Source organism: Alternaria ethzedia (genome assembly GCF_023757985.1).
Source record: "Alternaria ethzedia strain BMP 0044 chromosome Unknown scaffold_1, whole genome shotgun sequence".
NCBI lineage: Eukaryota > Fungi > Ascomycota > Dothideomycetes > Pleosporales > Pleosporaceae > Alternaria > Alternaria ethzedia.
This window is the reverse complement of record NW_026056194.1, coordinates 394,483-415,183: the sequence shown is the minus strand read 5'-3', so window position 1 is coordinate 415,183 and position 20,701 is coordinate 394,483. Positions and strand designations below refer to the sequence as shown.

Here is a 20,701-nt window from a genome sequence, read left to right as displayed (position 1 = left end):
GGAAAGAACTGCATCAAGCGGTTGCTCTATTGCTGTATGTTTTGAACCGAACACTTCGCTCATAATCTAGAGTACTGACTGCTTCCCAGTGTTCCTCCCTGAAGCTGATCTATGGCGGCGACAAGCTCCTGTCTGAGGAGACGTCCGCGTATGACGCCTTTACTGGCAGTTATTGGAGCATTCAACAGGGAACCGTGAACCCGAGATGTGTCTTTAAGCCATCTAACACGATCGAAGTGTCTTCGCTAGTTCTTCTCTCTCGCCTAACGCAGTGCCCTTTCGCTGTAAAAGGTGGTGGCCATGCTGCTTTTGCCGGAGCGTCGAGTATTGACGGCGGTATCACCGTCTCGATGGAGCGTTTCAATCAAGTCGCAGTGTCGAATGACAAGAAGTATGCCAACGTTGGAGCCGGAACTCGCTGGGTCGATGTCTACAAGGGTGTCGAGAAATCTGGTGTCAGTGTTGTTGGAGGCAGAGTAGGTTCTTTACATTCACGTGTGGGATACAAAGGCTAAAATGGTTTTAGATGGCTCCAGTCGGTGTTCCGGGACTCGTTCTTGGTGGCGGGATCTCGTTCTTCTCGAACAAGCTGGGATGGGCATGCGACAACGTTGCTAGCTATGAGGTTGTGACTGCGTCTGGTCTCGTTGTCACCGCAAGCCCAACTCAGTTCGCTGATCTGTACTGGGCTCTTCGCGGTGGCGGTAACAACTTTGGTATAGTTACTAACTTCAAGCTCAACGCCTTTCCCCTTGGCAAGATGTGGGGTGGCCAGCGCATTTTCACAGAGAATAACTTCCCAGCCGTCCTCGATGCTATCTACAAATTCGCTACTGTCGGCTCTTCGAAGGATACCGACGCTGCCGAGATCGTATCATTTGGCAACTACCCAGGGATGGGCAAGATCGCGATCGTTCAGACTCATTACGCCCAGCCCATTGCCAATGCCTCTGTCTTTGATGATATCAACGCTCTTACGCCTGTCATGGACGACACGGGAATTGGCTACCTCAGCGACCTTACTATAAAGATGAATGGTGGATCACCGAACGACACACTCGGCTCCCTCCAAACCCAATGGGATGCCACATTCAAGGTCGATCGCGAGCTATTCAGCTTCCTCGTGAACACCTTCTACAGCCTCATCCCAGGCGTACAAGATCTTCAAGGCGCATTCCCAACAATCTCAATCCAGGCTATCACTGAAGGCCAATTGAAGGGTATGCAGAAGAACGGTGGCAACGCCCTTGGTCTTACGCCCGCTAAAGGCCCTATCTTTATCATGAACATGAGTGCATCATTCGCCAACGCAGCTGATGAAGCAACTATCTTGAAGTTCCTATCTACGATCATCAAGAAGGTCAAGGCAGAGGCAAAAGCCAAAGGCGTGGACAATGACTACATCTACATGAACTACGCCTCCCAATTCATGGATCCGATCGCTAGTTACGGAGCGGCGAATGTTGAGAGACTGGTCGGTGTGAGCAAAAAGTACGACCCCGCTCAAGTCTTCCAGAACTTGCATCCCGGCCATTTCAAATTGAGCAAGGGAGCCCCGAATCCGAACATGCCATAAGAGCTTTAGTGTTGCGAAGCTCCATCTCAAAAGTAACCCTCAAAATCTTAATACATCACTATACATCGTATTCGGCTCATTGCACTAGGTGACCTCCAACTTTGACACTTTTGTGATACCGTTGGATTGCTTTATCAGCGGTGGATGAAGAGATGAACACCTTCACATATCGGAGCGACGAGCTCTTGGTCAACATTTGCTAATTAACCGATCATGTATGTGAGAATATGCCGCCTGTATTTGGAAGATCCATTCGACAGGACATCGTCTCTGCGGATGCGATATGCAAGAAGTTTACGGCATGGGACTCGAACAAGTCGCCGAGTCCCGTTGCATGTTTCAGGTTCACTGACTGCTGAACTAACGAAAGCAATCAGCTATTGAACCAGTCAACACCCCTAACCATCTTATCACATATGTAGCCAGTGACAAGCGCATATGTCCCCTTATGCAAAATGTCAATGACCTGCTCGTTGATCGGCCACGTCCACGGAACCATTGACACATTTGCCGTGGTCTCCACCAATTGATCCAGCATGATGCGAATACCGGTGTGCATGAAGACAGCGACCGGCCCGATGACGCCGTAGTACGACATGACCGCTCTGAAAGGTCCAGCAAGCATGCCCATACCGAAATGATGAGCATGGTTCAACAGGAACGTGTGGCGCTGGTAAAATTCTGGCGAGACACCCATGTGGTTGCCCATCGTTCGCGCAGGTACGTAGGAGTCTGGACGGCCTGTGAAGAACTGTTCGACTTTGTTCGATCCTGACATGCTGGAGAGAGTCAGGCGTTTGCAGATAGAAGATTAGGTGGCGACTGTCTTACACTAAGGCCCCTACGAAGCCGGCTCCGATACCGATAGCGACCGCGCGACCAAACCCGACCTGCGGAAACTTTGGAAAGCTCGATTTCGCATCTGGATACGAGACCGTGCCGGTCGCGGTGTGGTATTGAGGCATGGCGACTAGAATTTGATTGGCAATAAGAGGAAGGTAAAGGCTATTTGGAGGATTTTGAAGTGAAGAAGGTGGATATTAACCCTTCGTATTGTCTGGTTTAAGTATTTGACGTGGGTGCTGCGACACGGGGTCGTCGTGAGTGACCAATAATTGCGTTCAGCTTCGTTCATCTTGACGTCACGCATTATCAAATGTCCATATTACGCGAATTCCCTCCAAAGCATACTTGGTGACACGTTATCCGGTTAATCAGCAATGAACATAGTGTCCCGAGGAATGGTATCGTAAAATTATTATCCCGAGCAGTGTGTCATGTTGAACGTGACGTCTTCGTCTCTTCTTAAATCTACCGCAACACATCCGGCGAAGCCCAGCGCATACACGCGATCTAGAACCACTTGGTCAGACTATGTGAACGTCTACTGCAAGGGTTCAGAGTGACTCTGAAAATGGTACTGTATGGTTTGGCTTTTAAGACCATATGGGACGATGGTAAGTATCAGAGACAAGCGTCACGAACTCTAATCAGCAACGGGAAGATTGTTTGATATTACCTATACACTGACATTGGGAACATCTCAAAAGAGTAGAAACGTTGAGGAATGTGTAAAACGTGGCAAGAAAGAGAAGTGTCTAATATGCTTAGGGTGTGGATTTCGTTACCGTATGGCTTTAAGATCATGGTATATTTGGAGTAGTAAACCACTCCAAGCACATGTTCTGGAGTAACGTGTACATGAAGATCACCCAGCCCGATTGGTATAGACCAATGACCTTCCACCTCGCCACGCCGTCCGAAACGGCCGCTAACCTGCCCAGGTGCCCCTGATTTCTGGACCTCACACGTCGGTACGCATTCCCATTCTCGTTTTCAGCTCCGTAATGGTGCTGAGATGTTTTTTGATGGCCTCTTTTGCACGTTCGGAATTTTCTGCTGTGATGACAGCCGGAACTGCATGTTCACGTGTAGCTCTCTGTATATCCTCGCCATCCTTAAACGCATCCAGGATCCTGTTCTGAATTTCTTTCTCTTCCGCATCATGCTCTCTTTTGCGCGTTTCGGCCTGTTTCTTTCCCCAAGTAGCATCCTTGATAGAATTCTTGATTCTCTCCGGGCTCGATGGTCGAGGCACGATATGCTTGTCGATATCGCTTTTCAGCGTTTCGAGGGTTCGTCCGAGTTTTTCTTGACCTCTATCAGCTTCATTAAACCGTTGCTTTCGGGTATAATCGTCCATGATGTAGTGGATTTGAGTATTGATCGATACGTCGGTTTTCTTGTTTGCGGATATGCGTTGTCGCTATCGATTCGAGAAGGTAGTAATGCTTGTTGGAAGTGATTCGTATGAACGAGAGCTGTCTATCTGTACTGATGTTATGGTATTAGTATAAGGATACAAACTCACTGAAGTTTTTATAGTTCTCTCCAGTCATCACTTCTCTCGCAGTCATAGTAGCAGTCACCTAGGTCGTGTGTTTTGACTGTTCTCGCTCGAGCGGGCTGAGAAAGGAACGTGCCAGTAGCGTGATTGAGTTGCCGGATGTGTAATAGAGACACTGAGTCTGCAGGGGTTGCACAGTGAAGAAACGGTCTGGTCATTGTTCTCACCACCCATCATCGCATGGTGTTATTGCGATAGCCGTTGCGCCATCAGAGAAACACTGAGCTCATACCTTCATAAAGAGCCGAGACTCAGTATGTTGGTACGTCGGTTGGGTCACCGTGCGACGTCTATTTCTTTGACACGGTTCTGCGTGGTCATGGCGTCGTGCGACATAGTGCACTTGAGGACGTAAGTAAGGTATGTGCTCTTGACACTAGTCTGCCAGTCAGCCATGATGCGAATAGTACCTGACTCTTTGGCGGACACATTCATAGCTGCGCAGCGTCTTCTCTCACCCCTGCCGATTCATAGTCAAGATAATTCGGTGTCGTGGTCTGATCTCCGTTCACGCGGTACCTCCAGCCATATGTTCATAAGATAAGTGGCATCTATTGCATTGGCCATAGAAGAGTCGACGGTTGGACGAGAGTGTTATGTTCAAGTAACGGGAAGACCTGCCGATAGCAGCCTACAGCGTTGATGTCATCGCATGGGAAGGTGACAAACGCGCTTTCGGCACTAGTACGCGTTGTTCCTATCCAGTTCACTTTCCACTCACTCACCCACCAAGCATCAACAAACAACAGCTTCTGAGCCACCAAAAGCACTCCAACCGCGTCTGCCACAGCCGAGTGCAAGATGTCGTCGTTTCTTGACCTGCCCGCTGAATTGCGCAACCAGGTATACGGTTACATTGCTATACCCCACACAGCACCTCTCTCCTCCTACATCGGGCTCTACCTGTCCAGTCGCCAGATTCGATCTGAAATGGACAGCGAGTGCGCCAAAATATTCCGAGCCTATCTTAAAACCTTCCAGGATCGGCACCAAGATGCCCACCTCGTTATACCTGAGAGTTTCGCGGAAATGCAGCACGTCCGCCTGCACGTTTTACCGACAAGCAACTCAAACCTCGACCGACGGCTCGACAAAGTCACGGCTATCTTCCTACTCCATCTCGCGAGCCTTTCAATTATCTATAGCTTTCCGGAAGACTTGCAGCTCTGGCATGAGGAGGACCATGGTGTGCTTTGGCTTGCCGATGACATTTGGGACCAGCTCAAGACAAGGGTGGTCAACTCTCAGCGGGTCAGAACAGTGTCCTTCTGGGCCTCAGAAGAAGATGCGAAGGGTTTCGTCGATTACTATCCGCACGATGAGTTTGTCCTCGCAAATTGGACCTTTCTATGGGATGTGGGGCTTGACGGTACTCTACATGGCGTGTGGAAAAAGGCAGATGGCAAGGGACGCAGCGAAGTGCCAGCGATTGATACCATGGCTTAGTGTTCGAGCTTGAGATTGGAACGGGTAGCGAATGAGGGTGCATGTTTCGTCATACATGCGATCCGTACAGAACGCACCGATCAGAGCGAGAGGCCGTGGTATTTGCCCGGTCACGAAAGCGTCCGAGCAGGGAGAAAGTGAGCGGCTGAAGCTATACACGCTGATGAAGATGTCTTCATATGCACACGACACGTATTCGTAATCTTAGTTCTATACAGATTGCGTTTCATCTCAGATTCTACGATCCTTTCCCTGTTGCAATGCGTGCTTCTCATGCATCTATACACCCCAGAGCTCAATGTTCATGACCATGATGCTCATGCCCGGCACCCTTCTCAGCGAAGTCGATCTTCCACCCTTTGGTAATAAACACCCGCGGGTCCCTCACCACCGCATACGCAGCCTTCTTACCCTCGGCAGCATGGAACTCAAGCGGCACAGGCTTCTTCCTCTGTGTCTCCTTCTCACCTTCCTGCATGACGACGACCTCAGACTTGTCCTTCCAAGCCTTGGGTGCGCCGATAATGACGATCTTTTCGACGCGCACCTTCTCTATCGTCTTGAGATACTTCTCGCACTTGACAGTACGTTTGCTAGAGTCGAGATTGGAGGAAGTGAGAATCTGGCGGGTGCCGTCGAAGGAGAAGCGGCGGTGGATGAAGGCACCCATTTCGTAGTCGAAGGTCTCGCCGTCGTCAACGTACAGAGTACCGGCAGCGTTACCGTCTTTGTCGAGAGCGATGACCAGAGTGAAGGGGTCGTACTTCATGAGACCAGAGGAACGACGAGGACGGTCGCGGCGTGGGATGACATGGCCACCCTGCATAAGAAGAGGAATCTTTTCGAGAGGAGCCGGTACAGTGTGGTGCCCAGCGCCGCTGTAGGTGGTGAAGTCGAAGTAGTCGTAGTAGGGCTGGTCGTCCGCGATGTAGATAGAGACACTGTCAGCACCTTCCTTTGTGACTGGCTTGGCGAGAAGACCAGTGGAACCAATGTAGAGTTGGTCGTCGACTTCGAAACCACGCTCGTCGGCAGGGTGAACCCAGAAGTTGGGTCGGATAATTGGGGCACCAGTGGTGTGAGCCTCGTGGAAGGCAGTGTACCAGGCAGGTAGGAGCTGGTAACGAAGTCGAAGGGCCTGAGTGATGATCTCCGTGTACGGAGAACCAGCGACGTATGGCTCACGACGACGAGTGTCGATATGAGCGTGACCACGGAAGAAAGGGTAGTAGATACCAGCCTGGTACCAGCGAGTCAAGAGTTCTTTGCTTGGGTTACCGAAGAAACCTCCAACATCCGCACCACCGAAGGGGAAGCCGGAGATACCCTGGTTGAGGACCATGGGGATGGAAGCCTCAAGATGACTCCACTCAGCCTGGTTATCGCCAGTCCACATGGCAGCAGTACGCTGACTACCAGAGTAGAAAGCTCGGGTTAGCACGAAGGGACGGCGAACCTCGCCCTTCTTGCGCTCCGTGATGGCTTGATATGTCGCGTTGTGGAAAGTCATACCGTTGATGTTGTGAACATCGCGGTGCTCCCAGTTACCGTGGTGCAAGTTGTCCTTGGGCATGGTTGTCTCAGGGCCGTTGAACACCGAGGGCTCGTTCATGTCGTTCCAAATGAAGGTGTTGTGGGCAGTGCCCTTGAACTTGTCGTAGTTGAACAAGCCCTTCCACCAGTCGATGGCAGCCGGGTTGAAGCAGTCGATCCACATGGATGAGCCAGGCCAGCACCAGCCTTCGTACTGCTTGCCTTCCTTGTTCTTGACGGCGAGGTCCTTCTTCCTCAGCTCGTCGATGATCGGGTAATCGTTTGTGTTCTTGATATGAGGGTCGATGATCGCAACAAGCTTCCTGTCACGCTTGTCGAGTTGCTGCTGCATGCCTTCGGGGTTGGCGAAGGTCAGAGGATCCCAGGTGAAGTACTTCTTCTCCTGTGTGTATTCAATGTCAAGCCAGATAACGTCGTACGGGATGTTGAACTTGTCAAACCTGCGGTCGACATCCTTGACATCCTCATCGGTGACGTAGTTCCAACGGCACTGGTGGTAGGCGATAGCGAAGGACTGGGGCATAGCCGTGTAACCAGTCAGCTCACCATACTGGCGAGTGAGGTCCTGAGGAGTCGGTCCAAGGAAGACGAAGACGTCCAGCAGACCACTCTCAGACATCCAGTGCGTCTCAGTATCGGTATGACCCTCAACACCAAGAGCGAGCGGGTTGGCGGTGTTCCTCTTCTTTGTCACGTCGATCCAGGTCTCGGCACCGTTGAGCCAAAAGACACCGACGGTGGAACCTTTGCGATGGGCTTGCATGAATGGGATGGCGCCGTAGAGGGTCATGGGGCTGTCCATCTCGTACTCGAAGACGTCGGCGTTGTACAGTCGGTATGGCTCGGTGTAGGCATTGTCGCCGCCCCTAGAGACTGTCAGCTAAGTAGGTATATCTGTGTGGATACTGCGCACCTGGTGGTCTTGAGAGATAGCCGTGTCGCGTGCTCTGGGATACCAAAGACGTGCGCGTATCCAGGGAACGAGATGTCCAGTGCAACAGCCTCAGGGCCTCTCGGCTTGCTGTCTGTGTTGCCACCAAAGCTCTCGTCCCACCACGTGCTTTCGTCCTCTACAGGCTCTTCGGCCTTCTTCTCTTCCTCCTTGACTTCTTCCTCGCCCTCCTTCTTCTCCTCCTCCTGGGGCTTCTCGACCTTGGGTCGCCAGTGTTCGACGTTCATGTAGCCGCGCTCATTGAACTTGACTTGCGTCTCGCCATCGCGTTGGAACTCGATGCCGAAGGGCGCGTGGCGGATGACGGCCTGGTGCTTGCTGCCCTTGCCGTAGACAACCTTGGTGTAGCCATCTTCCGTCTCGGGGTTGAAAGCAGCGCCCTTGGACGGGTCTAGCCCTCCAACAAGAGTCCATTGTGCCGCCTCGTTGTATCGCTCCTTCCGTGCTTGACTGTCGTGTCGCAGTTGGATGTCGCCCTTGGCCCTCTTCTCTTCGTCAAGAGTAACGCGTGCCACGCCCGATTCGAGGAATGTAACGGTAAGCGGCAAGCGAGCTTTCTCTTCGCCTTCCTTCAGTGTCTTGAGCACGACGGCATCTAATTGGCCATCTTTGAACGTGATCGAGGCAGGGTCGAGAACGTAGGGCGAGGTCCAGGAGCTCGAAGCGGAGACGTCATCGGCGAACTGGCGGTTGCGCTTGCAGAAGCCTGATTGACTGCATGTTTTGAAGTTCTCGTGCTTGACCGATACTAAAAGCTTTTAGTAACCTCCCCGTAACTTTATATGTATGCGGAAAGAAGGCCATCGTGGGCTGGAGATATCGGGGGTGAGCTTAGCTACATACCAGCTGGCACGAACAGGCAAGCCAACAGCGCCAACACCAAAAATACAGCCGTCCACCGGGGAGGCTGCTTCCGTAAAGTAATCATGACAGGCAGCTCTCTAATACACAGAAGCCAGCCTGGAATATCACCAGTCAATCAGTCAATCGGCCAGTCCTCAGCGCTCGAGATGCCATGTGGACTTTGAAGCAGCGCCAAGGTCAGGGTCCAGCTCTCTTGCACAAATCAGGCATAATTTTATGCAAGCTACCCCACTAGACAACAACGAGGGCGTCGATACCCCACCCCCTTCATAAAATTCCAGCTACACGTCCGCCTCTCCTTCTCGTTTCCTCTCATCAAGTCGTAAAGACACATCACTTTTACACAAAAACTCAAACGTCAATTCATCGCCAAAATGACTACCGAGCAGACGTACGTTCGGCATCTTGAGCCCAAGACGAGGGGCAGCTGAAGGGCGGTGAACAATATACTGACAGCTGAACAGCTTCATCGCTATCAAGCCTGACGGTGTTCAGGTATGTATTTCCCTCATATCTTGATCCTTATCCTTCTCAAGCTGTTGATAGTGAATCAATTGTTACAATGATTCTGCTGTTACGACTAAGACAGCGGGGTTCTCAACAAGATGTAAAAAGCAAACATACTAACAAATGCCCAACAGCGTGGCCTCATCGGTCCCATCATCACCCGCTTCGAGAACCGCGGCTTCAAGCTCGCCGCCATCAAGCTCGTCACTCCCTCCAAGGAGCACCTCGAGAAGCACTACGCCGACTTGAGCGACAAGCCCTTCTTCCCCGGTCTAATTGCCTGTACGTTGGCCATGCCGAACGATATATACCCAGTTTCATCACTGACACCATCTAGACATGGGCTCCGGCCCCGTCTGCGCCATGGTCTGGGAGGGCCGTGACGCCGTCAAGACCGGCCGCTCCATCCTCGGTGCCACCAACCCCCTCGCCTCCGCCCCCGGCACCATCCGTGGTGACTTCGCCCTCGACGTTGGCCGCAACGTCTGCCACGGCTCCGACAGCGTCGAGAACGGCAAGAAGGAGATCGCTCTCTGGTTCAAGGAGGGTGAGGTCCAGAGCTGGAAGTCCGCCCAGCACGACTGGGTTTACGAGAAATAGACGCCTCATACAGTTAGACTACGAGAGAATGGAGCGAGATTAGTAGCTACGAGCTTCTGCGACGGACAGCTGGTCCACGGACTGGCCTAGTAGTCGTAGACGCTCTGGGCGAAAAGCTGGCTCTAGACTTCAGGGTTTAGGTGTGGGCTATGAAGATACGATCGCATGAAAAGGAATATGGTAGAAACCAATGAGACACATGAATGATCTCTCAATACTTTATTGACTCGCAAAGTGATGCAGTGCTGCTCATACTAATGTGGTCCACCAGAACGTGGACGTAATACACCCAGTGTACCCTGTACATGCGCCGATAACATAACCATACCACACTGAAGACGTTTCTCAACGCCGCGCAAAAGCCCACAACCCTCATGCATCTACATCCGCCGGCTCCTTCCCCTTGTCTTTACTCCTAGTCCGAACCCTCGCCTCCTCTTTCTCCGCCAGCTCAGTACCTACCTTCGTGGTATACCAATCCCTCAACTTCTCCACTTCGCGCCACTCCCCTGCACCCTTCTCAACAGCCGGTCCTTTGATCTCCTCTCTTGCCCTCAATTCACCAAATGCACCCCTCTTAGCCCCCCAGACAGGTTTGCCCCATCGCCATACACACCACGCACTCTCATCTGCGCTTATCAACATGGGATGCCGGTTCAACGACTTCACGGCAAATGCGCGGAGTAAGACCACATCGCCGACCTGCGCCTCTGGAAGTGCGTTCTGGTAAGCGCGGAAGATCTGTACCGTTGTCGTCTCGGGCCAGGAGCTAGCATCCGTTATCTGCAGACTGGTGAACCAGTGTTTTGGACCCTTCTTGGCCTTTTCGCTTGGCGTAGTAGGAGAGGTGACCAGGGCAAGTATGTCGGGTTTGGTGGCCGAGTGGAAGTCGGAGGAGCGATTGAGGAAGTAGACGAGGTCCTTTAGAGGAGTATAGTAAGCTAGCGGGGTGGAAAGGCCGACAGAGGGTGGCTCGGGCGTCTCAGTGTTGGCGTCGTCGGACGATGGATCGATCAAGGTTGGAGATGCGGGAATAGTTGCTGCGTCGACCGATCTGTGTTTGCGGCGCGGTGTTGTTTTGGGCTCTGGTGATGCGGTCAAGACTTCCATGTCGACTTCGGCCTCGGCTTGGGTGGAGCGCAGGCCTGCAGATGTTGTTTGCGTGAGCTGAGGCGTCAAAAGGGTGTTTTGTTCATGTTGGGCGTTGATGCTGGGCTGCGACTCCATGGCAGTCTGCTGGCTTGCAGCAGGGGTGATAGGCCTTTTGCCCTGTTGTCTCGTCCGTTGGTCGATTCTGGGTGAAACGGGTGGTGAGCTGCGCATGAGCGCGTCAATATCACCGACGTCTTGGCTGCCTCCACCTGAAAGATCGTATACTTTTCTCCTCGTTCTTCGTCCGTTACGTGGGCTGGGAGTTATCGTGTCCTTTGATTGTGCTACATGTCGTTGCGTACCTGGACTGCTGACCAATGGCTGTGTAACGTACGGAGATTTTGGTTGAGCAGGACTACTACTCCTCATCTCCACGCTTTGCTGCGCGTTCTTCTTCCCTCTGACCTTCTGCTTTGAAGGCCCTAACTCTGGCGCAGTTGCTGGCGGCGGTTTCAAGCCTTCATCATTCTCATCATCAAAAGCATTGGCACGGTCGACAGGGTCGCTGTGATGCATGTACTCCATGTCTGAGGGATGCACAGTAGATATCGAATACTCAGAGCGTGCGCTCTCTTCTTCAGAGTCTTTGATGAAAGCCACATCAGAATATCTGCCTTGCGAGGCACCCAACTCCTGCGACGGCTGGAAGCTGGAAACGATTCGGTCATATTCCTGGGTTTGGGATACTTCAATATCCGGTATAGAGTCTACACTTCTTTGCGAAGCATGTCTACGCGAGCCTCTTTGACGAGCGATGCTAGCACCGGTGGACAAGCTTTCCACTGGCGACAATCTCGACTGTGAGCGAAGACTATAAGGAGAAGTCTGTGTGGATTCCTGAGCAGGAGAGAGGGCAGAATGAGTGCGTGTTCTGGGTGGTGAAACGGCTGAACGGGCACGCGAAGTCACAGATCTTTTGGATCGTTTGTTGGCTTCAGGGACAGCAGTATCTTCTTTCTCCAGGGGCGCTGATGCCTTCGCTTTCGACCTGGTATTTTTTGCAGGCGGCTCAAGCACAATACTCATGCTTTCGATCTTGTGGGCATCCTCAGGTCCGATCTCAGAATGTTGGCTCACAGGCTCATTAGCTGTGTGGACGGTATCGACAGGCGCTAACAGGTTATTGGATTCGTCTGCCTGAAATGCGGCGGCCTCTTCTATTGTTTCCATATGGACATCTGATTCTGATTGGCGGTCATCTTCAAAAGCAGCTATCTGCTCATGTTCCTGTCCGAATGATGCGTGCTCCATCGGAAATGCGTCTTGCAAGTAGTCATCAGTAGCCTCCAAGATTGATTCTGGCAGATCGCCGACAGGTGAAAACGGGTCCTCCGTGGGGCGTAGTACAACGTCAGGCTCCGGTTCCTGAGATTTAGTGTGAGTAATTGTTCGCTCCTCTGATGTATCAAGAGCATGTGCGTCCGCGGTCGCAAAATCCAGGTTTACAAACTCACTATGATTACCAAGATCCATGGCAGAGGGCTGGTCCTGAGAAGGAGACTGTCTTCGGCTAGAGCTAGGCTGCTGCTCTTCATGCCTGCTGTCGATCTCGCTGTTATCGTCTGAAGGGGAGCCTAAGTCGACGATAGCTGACGTAGCTGTGGAATGTTGTGTGCCTGTATCCAGTGCTTGGCCACGGATGTCTTCTAGGCTTCCGGTCACAGATTGCATGTCATCCGAGACATTGGAGCCTTCTTCAGGCTGTTGAGCAGTGTTAGGCTGCATCATAGATTCGACTGCCATGGATTCCGGCTCCATCTCACTCAAGGCTTCTTCTTCGTCCTCCGAGGAGAGTTCTACGACTTCTGGCTCGGCCGTTTCGTCTTCAACCATCTCTGGATTTGCGGTAGTCAAATCTTCAACGGCCTCATCTGTTTCATCGCTCTGGGGAGTGCTCAGGCGTGACTGAGATATACCTTCTGCTTCCGAATCGCCATCGTCGTGTTCGCGAGGGGCGGGCGAGGTTGAAACGTCGATGTTCTCAGCTTTCACCTCGAGTGGTTGAGCTTCTGGCGGAGGCGACGATAGCTCCATGGGGCGAGAATAGCCAGCACCGTCCATGCCGAATGTGAATCGTACAGGTGTGAAGGCCGACTCGTGGTTTGGGTGGAACACCGAAGCTCTCGATGAGCCTATTGAGCTGAAGAAGGACGTCTCGCCGATGTAGCTCGCTTCACTTGGTGGATCTTCTTCCTTGTCTCCCGTAGCATCGGCTTCGACCGACTGTTCGATAGTAGTAGCAACGCCAAAGTAAGACGCAGCATCAGCATCATGCTCTCCTGGAAACGGTGACGGCAATGGAAGATTGGAGGCGTCTTGTGGCGCAAGTGTTGGACTTTCAGGCTCTCGACCGATGGGCGTCATCAAGCCTGCGGCGACTGATGGGAAGGCGGGAGGAGGCATAGCAATCGTAAGCTCGTTGTTGGCGTGGTTGTCAGCCCCAGCGGCGGGCACAGGTTCGGTTTCCACATGTGATTCTACGACTTCTGAGGAGCTTGCTTCATGAGTCGAAGTTATCTTATCATTTCCTGTGACCGCCTCTATGTCAACCATTGGTTCTTGCAAGGGCCCGGCTGGTCGTTGAGGCGAAACGGGGGTGCGTGGAAGCCGCCCTGCACGGCTAGGCGACGCTTCAACAGAATCGAGCTCTTCGTTCATATCCACGTCCTCTTTCTCCGGCGACGGTGTCCTTGCGCTGTATGTCCACGCCTTCCAGTCCCCGTATGACTTCCTAGGTCGCTTTCGGTCATGGCCGTCTTCCGTCTCGTCCGCCAAGGGATCGTAGGGTGCTGGGAAGGAGGGTCCGTCGGATAAGCGCGCCCGCTTGAAGAAAGCAGGGGAGGAGAATTCGCGCGCAGGCGTCGGGGCTGCTGGGCGGACAGGCGATCCGGGCGCGGGCGTGGGCGCGGCATCGATGAGTTCGAGATTTGCTGTTTCGCTACCATTTCGATAGACGCGAATGACTACTGTCTGTGTATATGATAGCTCCCACTCAATGCTCTTGCCTGGTGTGCTGACGGCGCCTTCCTTAACAAACTCAGCGCCTCGTAGGCTCAAGACCACCTCATCGCCAATACCCACGCCTGCTGTCGCAATAGCTTTCGCGCTGGCGCCAGAAAAGCGCGCCCTGACTTGTCCGTTCTTGCGCCGTAGCCGGAGTTCGGGCTCAGCGAGCAGCAGGGCAAATTGTCGCGTCGACGACGAGTAGGGCCATATTAACGTGACGGTCGCTCGGAACTGCTTCGATTCGATCGCGGCCAGCTCTGGACTGAGCTCTGCGATATGTGCGTAATCCATGATGCGCAGCGAGAGCGCAGATGCGTGTTATGAAAGCGACATCGTGAGAAGGGCGATTTGTCTAGGTGCGGAAGTGGGTATTGCGCCCGTGGGTGGTGTTGACGTGTGAGCAGCGCACCTTCCGCGCAACATCCCTGCACGCTTCCATCCGCTTGCGGCCACCTCGGTTGTTCCTGCATCACAGCACCCCATTCAAGGAAAAAACCGAACACCTAAGAGCCTACATTAAGATAAAAGCTTGCGAAGTTAGTAGCCTAACAACAACGTAGGCTCCTAGGTGTTTGGTTTTTCCCTTGTATAAGGTGACAGCTTCTATCAAGCGCGTTTGATGTCGTCACTTTTGCTATCAATATAGCGCTTTTGGCTTGTTCGGTGCGCTTTCCATTAGGACAAATAAAAGCCGTCACTGGGATATCCATGAGACTGGCAGTATATGTGTGTGTGTTGTACAGGAGCGCGCTATGTTCAGAGTTCCAGGCCTATTACTACGGCAGATCCAAAACATCCTTCAAGACTTTCAACGCCCCAAACAAGTCATTATCGTGATACCTTCTTGCATTCACTTGCAAGTTGATCGGCGCTCCTTCGAAGTCTGAGCTCTCCCACAGCTCTTTGGTGTGTCTGCACTCATCGCTCAATGGCTTGTACCCTGCGGCATATGCTTCCTTGCCCTCTGCTTTGATGGGTGTAGGTACAACCACCCCGGGGTAGTCAACAAAGTTATACAGACTCGTATATGTCCAATAAAACGCTGTGTCATGCGCAGAGGCCGGGCCAACAAACGCAGGCCCAATGACGATGTCGACTTCCTGTTCATTCCAGCTGTCGGCAAATTCATACCGGTATTTGTCGCGGGTAGCACGAAGCTCATTAACCTCTTCAGCATGAAGCATACCGAGAGGCTCAACATCTTTCCAGTTCCAGTCGCTCAGTGGTAAAACTGGCTCGCCTGTGGACATCACATCTTCCTTCGCTAGTTTGCCACCGCCTGGCCAGTACATACGGCGGATCAGCTTCCAAGCTTCTTGTGCCTTGTAGGGCGTGAACGGCTTCACCTGAATGACCTCCGAGTACCGAGCATCCGAGAGACGTTCACGAGCCCATGTTATAGCGCGCTTGACTGGTGGCTGAGGGTCAATGAACCCGTCGTTTTCGATAATACCAACCCTCAAGAGCTTCTTGCTTTTGGTATTGAAGCCTGTCCAAGGAAGCGGAACCACCTTGGGATCCAGCAAGTACGGTTTCTGGTCCAGAACGGTCGTCATGAACAGATCCATGTCGCGCAAGCTCCGACAGAATGGACCAGTGCTACACAGGACGTTGAGCTCTGCCGAAAATGAATGAGCGAGGAAGTCCTTCATCGGTAGCATGTATGAAGTCGACTTGTATCCATAGACACCGCAAAATGCGGCAGGACCTCTTATACTGCCGCCGATATCTGTGCCTACGCCGAGCGCTGATCCTTTCATGGCTACTAGGGCAGCTTCGCCTCCAGATGAGCCTCCAGCACTAAGGTTGATGTTGAAGGGGTTCAGCGTGCGGCCATAGTGAGATGTCGACTCCAAGTGCATGATCGTTTGAGGCTGATTGGTTTTGCAATAGAATATTGCACCCATACTTCTCAACATCGACACCAGCAGGCAATCCTCCTCATTGAAGACAACGCTCGCTAACGATCCTTGTGATGAATAGGTTCCAGCGATGGGCATGTGCTCTTTGATGCTGATGGGAACACCGTGGAGAGGGCCAATCGTCTTGCCGTTCTTTAACATGTAATCGTCCAGCTCTTGCGCCCTTTTGACAGCCTCGTCCATGAACCATTGGGTCAAGCAGCATGTCAATTGATGTGTAATGATAGCGCGTTTCGAAAACGCAGTGGCTACTTCGACCGCTGATAGCTTCCGTGTAGCAATGGCTTCAGCAAGGCCTACTGCATCGTACTTTTCCGTGATGTCGATCTCAGCGGATGTGAGTATACCACAGGTGACTGGTATTCCCGAGACATCTTTGGGCGGACTGGCGAATAGTTCTGGCGACAAACGTAGTTCCGGAGGCACTTTTTGCGCGAATGCTTCAAGGATTGAGGCTCGCTTCTTCTCGTAATCTGCTGTACCTTGAGGCACAGGCTTGGGCTGAACTATAGCGAGCTCGGAAGGGTGATCGGTCATTCTGGTTTAGTTTAGGTGGTTGGAGGATGTGAGTAGCCTGTGTGCTCAAGCGTTCCAAGGTTGTCAATCATGTAAACCAGCATCGCGGTCTTATCTCTACATGTATCGTCATTGTCGAGGCTAGGCCCAGGACAAGATACCCTGGCATTCGTGGCGCTGAGAGACATCCCGTATGTAAACGTGGTGCCCGGAAAAGTTCCGTGCTGGTATATGACGGCCGATTATCGTATGGCGATAAAGCCGATAAGGCGCGTGGTTGGTGTTGAAGGAGCGGAATAGATGCCGACGAACGGCCCTTAGCGCGTCATCCCACATTGTCCCGCATCAGCTAGCGAGCAACTCCTTTCCATATCCAGCTCCAACAACTCCAACTTTCCGGTTATCTTCCAATAAACGCAGCGCCTCTACTGCCTATCAGGCGAACGTTTCCCCGCTTTGTGTCTGGTATCTCGACTCTTGGTCTCTTCGCATGGACCTGCTAAGTTGCGTAAGCCGGTAGATACACACGGAGATGGGCAGCCCAGCAAAGACATTTGGGTGGCTATCTCCATGGCTTGCTATCATATACCCTGAGGGCAAGGATTTGGAGACGATGGAATGTGATAACGAACATGCAGGCTCCACGACGAGCTCCAAACTGGAATGACGCAGCTTACACATGTTCTTGGGGTTGCACCTGCATGCCACCCCACTCTTGTTGTCTACTTTGGTACAACCGGTTCCAGGAGCTCAGCATTCAAGATATAACTGCATCAGCAGCTGAAGCCTACAGCTACCTAGTTAGCAGTCGACTATCACAATGACCGTTGGCGCAGACGCCGCCGATACGGCTCCCGTGCCGGGTACTGTGCACCTGGTGGATCTGGATCATAGCATTCAGGCTCGACATGCAGGCAATGGAGACATCATCCTCAACCCAGCGCCATCGAGTGATCCTGATGATCCGCTTAATTGGTCTCCGCGCCGCAAGCTCATCTCGACGATATGTACCAACCTGTACGTGCAACTACCGCGCACCACTCATGAGACTAATGAGTCGTGAAGATACACCTGGATGACGGGTATCGCCGTTTCGACAGTGTACTCCGTCTTAGTACCACTATCGGAAGCCTCGGGCGTATCTGTGTCAACGCTGAACGAGGGCACTGGATACATGTTCCTGTTCCTCGGTTGGGGTCTTCTCTTTTGGCAGCCCTTTGCACTACGATATGGCAAACGTCTCACTTTCCTCATATCTGTCGTCGGTGCCATTGGATGCAGTATCTGGAGGTGAGTGCAATTACATCTACAGTGAAATGCCCTTACACTAACATTCAAAGTGCATACGTCAAAAGCAACGGCGAGTGGATAGCTCGATGTATCGTCATGGGCTTCTTCGTCGCACCAGTGGAAGCTCTACCCGAAATCTCCGTGACCGATGTTTACTTCACCCATCAGCGTGGGAAATACATGGGGTTCTATGCGTTCTCATTGGCCGGTAGCAACTACTTTGCTCCCATCATCTCCGGCTTCATTGCGGAAGGGCAAGGGTGGCAGTGGGTCTTTTACTGGCCGGCAATCTTCTTGACTGTTTCGCTGATCTTCATGTTCCTATTCATGGAGGAGACCAACTATACAAGAAAGATTGAGGGGGTCGCCGTCACAGCTGAGTCTCCGCAGAGAGACCCATCCAAGGTAGTGGATCAAGAGAAGGCCGACACGACGACTTCGCAGTCAACTGCGAGCGATGATATGCGAGTATCAACAAAGACTTTTACGCAAAAGTTGTCAATCTGGCAACCATCGCCAGGGTCAAACGTCTTTGAGCGGGCAAAACGTAGTCTCATGTACCTGAGCTGGCCCGTCATCTTTTACGCAGGGTTCAGCTACGGTTCTTACCTCATCTGGTTCAACGTCTTGAACGCCACTGCCTCAATCATCCTCGGCGGCCCAGGGTACAACTTCAAGCCTTCCATGGTCGGTCTCAGCTACGTGTCTTGCTGCATTGGAGTGATTGCCGGAGCACTCTTCTCAGGACGATTCAGCGACTGGTTGACCATCAAACTAGCGCGCCGAAACAACGGCGTCATGGAGGCTGAACATCGATTATGGCCATTTGCAGTTTGTTTGGTGATGGTCCCGGCATTCTTGATACTCTGGGGTGTTGGTGCTGCACATGGCGTACACTGGTTCGGACTAGTCTTTGCTATGGGCTGCGTCGCTTTCACTTCATCAGTCGGCGTCACCATCAGCGTGAACTACATGATCGACAGCTACCACGACATAAGTGGCGATGCGATCGTGACGGTTATCTTGATTCGCAACACAATGTCGTTTGCAATCAGCTACGGGTGAGTTCCTCAAAGCTTTTACAGAATGACTTGCTAACGAAACGTAGCATTACGCCGTGGCTGACAGACTTGGGCTACCAGAACTGTTTCATATCCGCAGCCTTCGTTGGAATGGCAGCATCAGCAGTATTTCTCGTAATGATTAAGTATGGCAAGGGCATGCGCGTTAAAAGCAGTAACAAGTACTACAGTATCGTGGATGCTGATAAGGCGATGAACTAGAGCAGTGCACATGGAACTCGAAGTACAATTGTATGCGTAGCTGTCATGCTTTTTGATCACCAATATTACATTTAGACACGATTTCGGCTTTCAGATCCAGTTCATAACATCGTAACATTCGTTCAAGATACATAGTAAACTACAATACGAGCACCGCGAAAAGAGCCACACCGCTAAGCAAACCAGCCGTCCCATACGGTACGCTGATCTCTCCAGCTGCACCAGTGAAGGCCTGTGGTGTTCCCGTAGGCGTAGCAACAGCGTCCGACGCTACTGTTGCTGATCCAGTTCCACTAGCCGTTGCGCTTATCCTTCCGTCAACACGAAAGAAGTTTGCCGCGAGCGGCGCACTCACACCGTTCTGCGACATGAACGATTGGATGTCAAAGCCAATCCTATCTTGTACGCCAGCGAATGCCGATGCCTGGATGTTCAGACTGGCAGGTTGCGGAAAGAGCAGTTCGACGTATCGATGCGCGACTGTGTCGGTCGCTGGAGGGCCTGGAGGGATGTATGGAGCGGGGCCCTTTTCCGATGATGCAAGCAGAGTGGCGGCGCCCATGAGTTGTTGTTTTGTTGCTTTGAATCCGGTGTTCATGCAGTGTAGTAGTGTGCGGCGTTCTGTGCTGCCGTCCGCTGGTGGTACATCGAGGTCGAGCATCACAAACATGTATGTTTGGCTTGCATCTATCATGGCGCTGGATAATGCAAGCTGTGGTTGTGTCGCGGCAGCTAGACAAGTCAGGACTTCATCCAGATTCAAGGCATCTGGGAACTTACAGGCTTTTGCTAATTGCTGCCCGGCTGTGTTGACCATGGTCGAATTGAAGATGACTTCAAGCTTGGTGGTAGCCTGAGGCGTAAAACCTGAGGGTACTTGCGCCTGCGCAAGACCCACTAATCCAGCGACCAATACTGAAGGTATGAAATGCATCATAAAGAAAATACGTTTATAAACAAATACGTGGAGAACTTTGTACACAGGATGGAATAAAAGTGGTTTTTTGGAGGCGGCCCGAAATGAGGCTACCAGCCTACATATACCGTCATTATCGAAGTACGCGGCCCCAAGGAATATTCGCCAAAGCCGTAGCATAGTCTGTCGCAGTGCATCTAGCGCCGATAGTAGGTGACGTGCTTACGTAGAGTGTTCCATATGACTATGAAACCGCATCTGCGTGAAGACCTAGCTGTCACATCTTGGCAATCGTCACGCCCACAATGCCTAAAGCAAACCCAGGATCATACCTTTCGACAATTCGCTCATGTGTCGCAAGAAGTCGTAGGAGGCATTGATAATGCAAGAAAATGTCTGCTGTGTAGTCAATCCTTCGTCATTCAGCTACGTGACAGTGTTCAGGCGATATCTCGCTGCCTAGGTCTCCGAAGCGCCCCCGAACAGAGCGCCTACTTATGAAAAGATGATGCACAGACATCTGGGGTCGAAATCGAGACTGGAGGTCGTGAGAGCCGTTTGAAGTAGCGGATTTCGCAACGGTTCACGGTCTGCATCCCCGCCGTAATGACGCAGTGGGGAACGTCTGCAGACCTGTCAGGGTTTCGCCAAGGTGTCAACCTCCGAAACTGGAGCAAAGAGACGAGTATAGGCGTCTTTCAGATTCCGAC

The 20,701-nt window shown here is 52.2% G+C and overlaps 9 protein-coding genes across 9 annotated transcripts; 4 read left to right on the top strand and 5 right to left on the bottom strand.

Moving 5' to 3' along the window:
* Positions 1 to 350: 350 nt before the first annotated feature.
* J4E87_000138 (uncharacterized protein) lies at positions 351 to 1,576 on the top strand (the record flags this gene model as incomplete). The annotated part of the gene is made up of 2 exons (XM_049371797.1): positions 351 to 476; positions 527 to 1,576. 2 exons carry the CDS (start codon positions 351 to 353, stop codon positions 1,574 to 1,576), a joined length of 1,176 nt encoding a protein of 391 aa, XP_049237931.1.
* Positions 1,577 to 1,949: 373 nt separating this feature from the next.
* J4E87_000137 (uncharacterized protein) lies at positions 1,950 to 2,354 on the bottom strand (the record flags this gene model as incomplete). The annotated part of the gene is made up of 1 exon (XM_049371796.1): positions 1,950 to 2,354. The coding sequence occupies one exon, from the start codon at positions 2,352 to 2,354 to the stop codon at positions 1,950 to 1,952; it is 405 nt and encodes a 134-aa protein (XP_049237930.1).
* Positions 2,355 to 4,784: 2,430 nt separating this feature from the next.
* Positions 4,785 to 5,429, top strand: J4E87_000136 (uncharacterized protein; the record flags this gene model as incomplete). The annotated part of the gene is made up of 1 exon (XM_049371795.1): positions 4,785 to 5,429. One exon carries the CDS (start codon positions 4,785 to 4,787, stop codon positions 5,427 to 5,429), a length of 645 nt encoding a protein of 214 aa, XP_049237929.1.
* A 295-nt stretch (positions 5,430 to 5,724) lies between these two features.
* On the bottom strand, positions 5,725 to 8,863 carry J4E87_000135 (uncharacterized protein; the record flags this gene model as incomplete). Its single annotated transcript, XM_049371794.1, has 3 exons — positions 5,725 to 7,849; positions 7,897 to 8,683; positions 8,779 to 8,863. 3 exons carry the CDS (start codon positions 8,861 to 8,863, stop codon positions 5,725 to 5,727), a joined length of 2,997 nt encoding a protein of 998 aa, XP_049237928.1.
* Positions 8,864 to 9,173: 310 nt separating this feature from the next.
* Positions 9,174 to 9,906, top strand: NDK1 (nucleoside diphosphate kinase; the record flags this gene model as incomplete). Its single annotated transcript, XM_049371793.1, has 4 exons — positions 9,174 to 9,190; positions 9,264 to 9,294; positions 9,441 to 9,588; positions 9,644 to 9,906. The coding sequence occupies 4 exons, from the start codon at positions 9,174 to 9,176 to the stop codon at positions 9,904 to 9,906; spliced, it is 459 nt and encodes a 152-aa protein (XP_049237927.1).
* A 372-nt stretch (positions 9,907 to 10,278) lies between these two features.
* On the bottom strand, positions 10,279 to 14,355 carry J4E87_000133 (uncharacterized protein; the record flags this gene model as incomplete). The annotated part of the gene is made up of 1 exon (XM_049371792.1): positions 10,279 to 14,355. The coding sequence occupies one exon, from the start codon at positions 14,353 to 14,355 to the stop codon at positions 10,279 to 10,281; it is 4,077 nt and encodes a 1,358-aa protein (XP_049237926.1).
* A 485-nt stretch (positions 14,356 to 14,840) lies between these two features.
* J4E87_000132 (uncharacterized protein) lies at positions 14,841 to 16,523 on the bottom strand (the record flags this gene model as incomplete). Its single annotated transcript, XM_049371791.1, has 1 exon — positions 14,841 to 16,523. The coding sequence occupies one exon, from the start codon at positions 16,521 to 16,523 to the stop codon at positions 14,841 to 14,843; it is 1,683 nt and encodes a 560-aa protein (XP_049237925.1).
* A 799-nt stretch (positions 16,524 to 17,322) lies between these two features.
* On the top strand, positions 17,323 to 19,075 carry J4E87_000131 (uncharacterized protein; the record flags this gene model as incomplete). Its single annotated transcript, XM_049371790.1, has 4 exons — positions 17,323 to 17,519; positions 17,568 to 17,792; positions 17,843 to 18,853; positions 18,901 to 19,075. The coding sequence occupies 4 exons, from the start codon at positions 17,323 to 17,325 to the stop codon at positions 19,073 to 19,075; spliced, it is 1,608 nt and encodes a 535-aa protein (XP_049237924.1).
* Positions 19,076 to 19,214: 139 nt separating this feature from the next.
* On the bottom strand, positions 19,215 to 20,125 carry J4E87_000130 (uncharacterized protein; the record flags this gene model as incomplete). Its single annotated transcript, XM_049371789.1, has 3 exons — positions 19,215 to 19,807; positions 19,856 to 19,928; positions 20,120 to 20,125. 3 exons carry the CDS (start codon positions 20,123 to 20,125, stop codon positions 19,215 to 19,217), a joined length of 672 nt encoding a protein of 223 aa, XP_049237923.1.
* Between the last annotated feature and the right edge of the window lie 576 nt (positions 20,126 to 20,701).